Here is a 3,614-nt window from a genome sequence, read left to right as displayed (position 1 = left end):
CCACTCCGTGCATCCCACTGGGGTCTGATCCCACTCTGTGCATCCCACTGGGGTCTGATCCCACTCCGTGCATCCCAGTGATGGATGATCCCACTCCGTGCATCCCACTGGGGTCTGATCCCACTCCATGCATCCCATTAGGGTCTGATCCCACTCCATTCATCCCATTGGGGTCCGATCCCACTCCCAACAGGGCTCTGCCGTCGCTCCTTGCTGAACTCCCCCTCCCCAGCCCCAAATCCCAGCGCCCCCACCCCTGCCCCATGGCAGGAGGAGCCTCCCTTGACCTCGCTGTGCACTCCCGCTGCCCGCACAGATCCCGACAGGACGAGCCACCCCCTCTGCCCCATGCCAGGGGACCGTGCCCTGACCCAGCCCCACGGCTGGCGACCATCCCCCCGCTTTGACTCCTGGCCGGGGACCCTCCCTTGACCCCGCTGTGTTCTCCCGCTGCCCGCGCAGATCCCGACAGGACGAGCTCGCACATGATCTCCGCCGACGATGCCGAGTACCCGCGGGAGTACCGCACCCTGGGCAACGGCACCCGGCGCTTCTCCAACGTGGGGCTGGTGCACACCTCGGAGCGCCGGCACACCGTGATCGCCGCGCAGAGCCTGGAGGCGCTCACCGGCCTCCAGAAGACGGAGATGGAGCGCAAGCGGGACGCCTTCATGGACCACCTGAAGAGCAAATACCCGCAGCACGCCCTGGCGCTGCGAGGGCAGCAGGAGCGCCTGCGGGACCAGGTAAGGGGCGAATTCCCGGGATTCGGGGGAGGGGGAAAGGGAGCGCTTGGCGCTGGGTGGTGCTGTCTGGAGGAGAAGAGGAGCAAGGGGGTGTTGGATGTGCGGGAAGTGGGTGGGTGGGTGCGGCAGTGCCCGGGGGGAGCACCCTGAAGGGGTGAGGAAGAGAATTCCCCTGGCGTGAGGAAGAGAATCTTCCAGGGGTGAACTGTTCCAGGAGGGGGTTCCTATCCCTGTTCTGGGGGTGCTGGAGACCCCAAACCCCCTTGGGGTCACTGCTGCATCCACCATGATGTCCATGGGTTGTGTGTCCCCTGACGGTCCTCAGGTGCCACATCTGGTGGCCTTTGCTGAGAGCAGCAAAGCCCCAGGGATGGACTGTTCTGGGCGGGGGGGCTCTTAGCCCTGTTTAGGGGGGTGCTGGAGACCCCAAATTCCCTTTGGGGTCAGTGCCATGTCCACCACAATGTGTCCCCAAGGACCTGCCAATCCTCAGGTGCCACGTCTGGTGGCCTTTGCTGAGAACAGCAGAGCCCCAGGGATGGACTGTTCTGGGGGGGGCTCTTAGCCCTGTTTTGGGGGGTGCTGAAGACCCCAAATTCCCTTGGGGTCAGTGCCATGTCCACCACAATGTCCATGGGTTGTGTGTCCCCCAGGACCTGCCAATCCTCAGGTGCCACATCTGGTGGCCTTTGTTGAGAGCAGCAGAGCCCAGGGGATGGACTGCTCCAGGAGGAGTTCCTATGCCTGTTTTGGGGTGTGCTGGGGACCCCAAACCCCCTTGTTGGACTCCCTGGTGACACCCCGGTGACACCAATGTGGCAGCGATGAATCCCCACTGGGATAAACCCACCGGGAGGAGAACCCGGAGCATCCCAAGGCTGTGGCTGGCAGGAAACCTGAGATCATCCCCAAAAAACCCCGAGGGACAAAGGTGACAACTCCCAGACCTGACGTGGTGGAAGGAAATCCAGCTTTGCCAGGAAAACCGATGGCATCGGAGCTGCTGCCCCACAAAACGTCCCCAAACCGCCAAATTTTGGCAAAGGGACAATTACTGATGGTGGTTTTGCTGTCACCGTCAGCCCCAATCCGTATTAGGACACGGAGCAGAGGCATTTCCAGGCACGGAGCGGCGCTTCCCAGTAAAGAAATAGGATTTTTCCCCCTATTATTGCAGGGATTTAAAGACTTCCCCTTTTTTAAATAAGCAGCAGCTCTAAAAATAATAAGAAAAAATCCAGCTCGGGTTGGCTCAGGTCTGATAAGCAGCTGAGGATTTTTATAGGTGAAGGAAAGGTGATCTGGATTTGGGAATTATCTCCTTTATTCCTGAACCAGTGGGATCATTGGGGGGTGCCCAGGAATCTCTCAGCTCCAGGTGAACCCAACCTGGATTTTTGGGGTTTGGTTGCAGACGGTCCCTCCCTCCTCACCAAAACACCCCAAAATCCTACAAAATCCTATTTTTTTTTTCCTTTTCCCCCCTTCTTTTCCTTCATTTCCCCCACAGGCAGTAAATAATAACAGGAATCCAGAATTCCTGGAAAACTCAGGTGCCAACCTTTAAATGACATTGGGATCCAGCTCTGCCTGGAACATTTGAAACTCTCTTTGCTGTTCCAGAGGAGCCTGGGAGGGATTTCAGAATCCCAGGTTTTGCTGTTTTATTGGGATTTAAAAAAAAAAAATCCACATCTGAGGGAGTTGGGAACATCACAGGTGAACAGGACCATTCCGTAAATGCCAACATCCCTTCCAGGCTGGCAAAAATCCATTGGATTCGTGCATAGGAATGGGAAAGGGAGAGAAATGTTCATTTTAATCATGGGCAGAGCAGGAGGAAATAAAATCCAGGGGGGAAATTGTGGCAAATCTTCAGGGAAGTCCAAAGGGGCAGCGGGATCATTTAAAATCCAGGTGGGAGAAGGCGTTAAATGGGAATGTTAAGGATAAGGAGAGGAATGGGAATGGGAATGGGAATGGGAATGGGAATGGGAATGGCATGAGAGGCCACTGGAAATGTTGGCTGTAGGATTTCAGGGTAAATCCTGCCCTGGGAGGGGCAAATCCGGCAGGAGAGGGGTGGGAGGAGAGGATTTTTAAGGCGCTTTCCAACCCAAATTGTTCCGTAATTCTCATGGTCGATGCTCTGGGAATGGGATTCGGATGGAGCCGCCCCACGGTGCCTGATGTTGAGGATATCCAAAGGTGGGAAATGTTGGAAAAATAAGGAATATTTGGGAAAATAGGGAATATTGAAGGAAATAATGTTATGGTTGCTCAATACCCCATCCCTGGTTCCAATATCCACACGGATGTGCTTTTCCACACGGACCAGGAACGCGTGGTTTTATGCAGATGGATCATAAATCCTGGGAAAAAAGGGATTACAGACCCATTTCTCGACCATAAACAGCAAAAAGCTGCATTGTGGTTTAACCCCTTCCTCTCCAGGCCTTGCCTTGTGGGGTTGAGCCCTGGAGCCCACCAGGAGTTGAGGCTCCCAAAAAAATGAAGTGTCCAAAATCTTGGATTTCAGCCTGTCCTGTTCTGCAGCAAGGAAATAAAAAAAAACCACCAGGAAAAGGCTGGAGCTGAGCATTCCGTGCCTGACGGCAGCAGATTTGCAGCTGCCTGGAATACATCGGGCTCGGGAATCAAGCCTATGGCGATCGGGGGGGGGGGGCGGCGTCCGGCCCCTGGAGCCACAGGGAGCCACAGGGGGGATGGGGAGGATGGGGGCAGGTAGGGATGAGGGAAGGGATGGAGGATGGGATGAAGGTTGGGATAAAGGGATGAAAGTTGGGATGAATGAAGGGATGAAGGTTGGGATGAAGGAAGGGATGAAGTTTGGGATGAATGAAGGGA

The 3,614-nt window shown here is 55.6% G+C and overlaps 1 protein-coding gene across 8 annotated transcripts in view; it reads left to right on the top strand.

The window, feature by feature from the left end:
* SRCIN1 (SRC kinase signaling inhibitor 1) overlaps window positions 1–3,614 on the top strand; it is a 67,671-nt gene that overhangs the window by 18,523 nt on the left and 45,534 nt on the right. For all 8 annotated transcript variants that reach the window (XM_042020780.1, XM_042020779.1, XM_042020777.1 and 5 more), the window contains exon 2: window positions 463–746. In XM_042020780.1, coding sequence (XP_041876714.1) covers window positions 463–746 — 284 coding nt within the window. The remainder of the gene's footprint in view (window positions 1–462; window positions 747–3,614) is intronic.

This window comes from Corvus kubaryi, unplaced genomic scaffold (genome assembly GCF_017639235.1).
Source record: "Corvus kubaryi isolate FWS band 111438036 unplaced genomic scaffold, C.kubaryi_AGA036_p1.0 37046, whole genome shotgun sequence".
NCBI lineage: Eukaryota > Metazoa > Chordata > Aves > Passeriformes > Corvidae > Corvus > Corvus kubaryi.
Note: the sequence above shows the minus strand (reverse complement) of the source record. Positions and strands in the feature narration are given on the sequence as shown.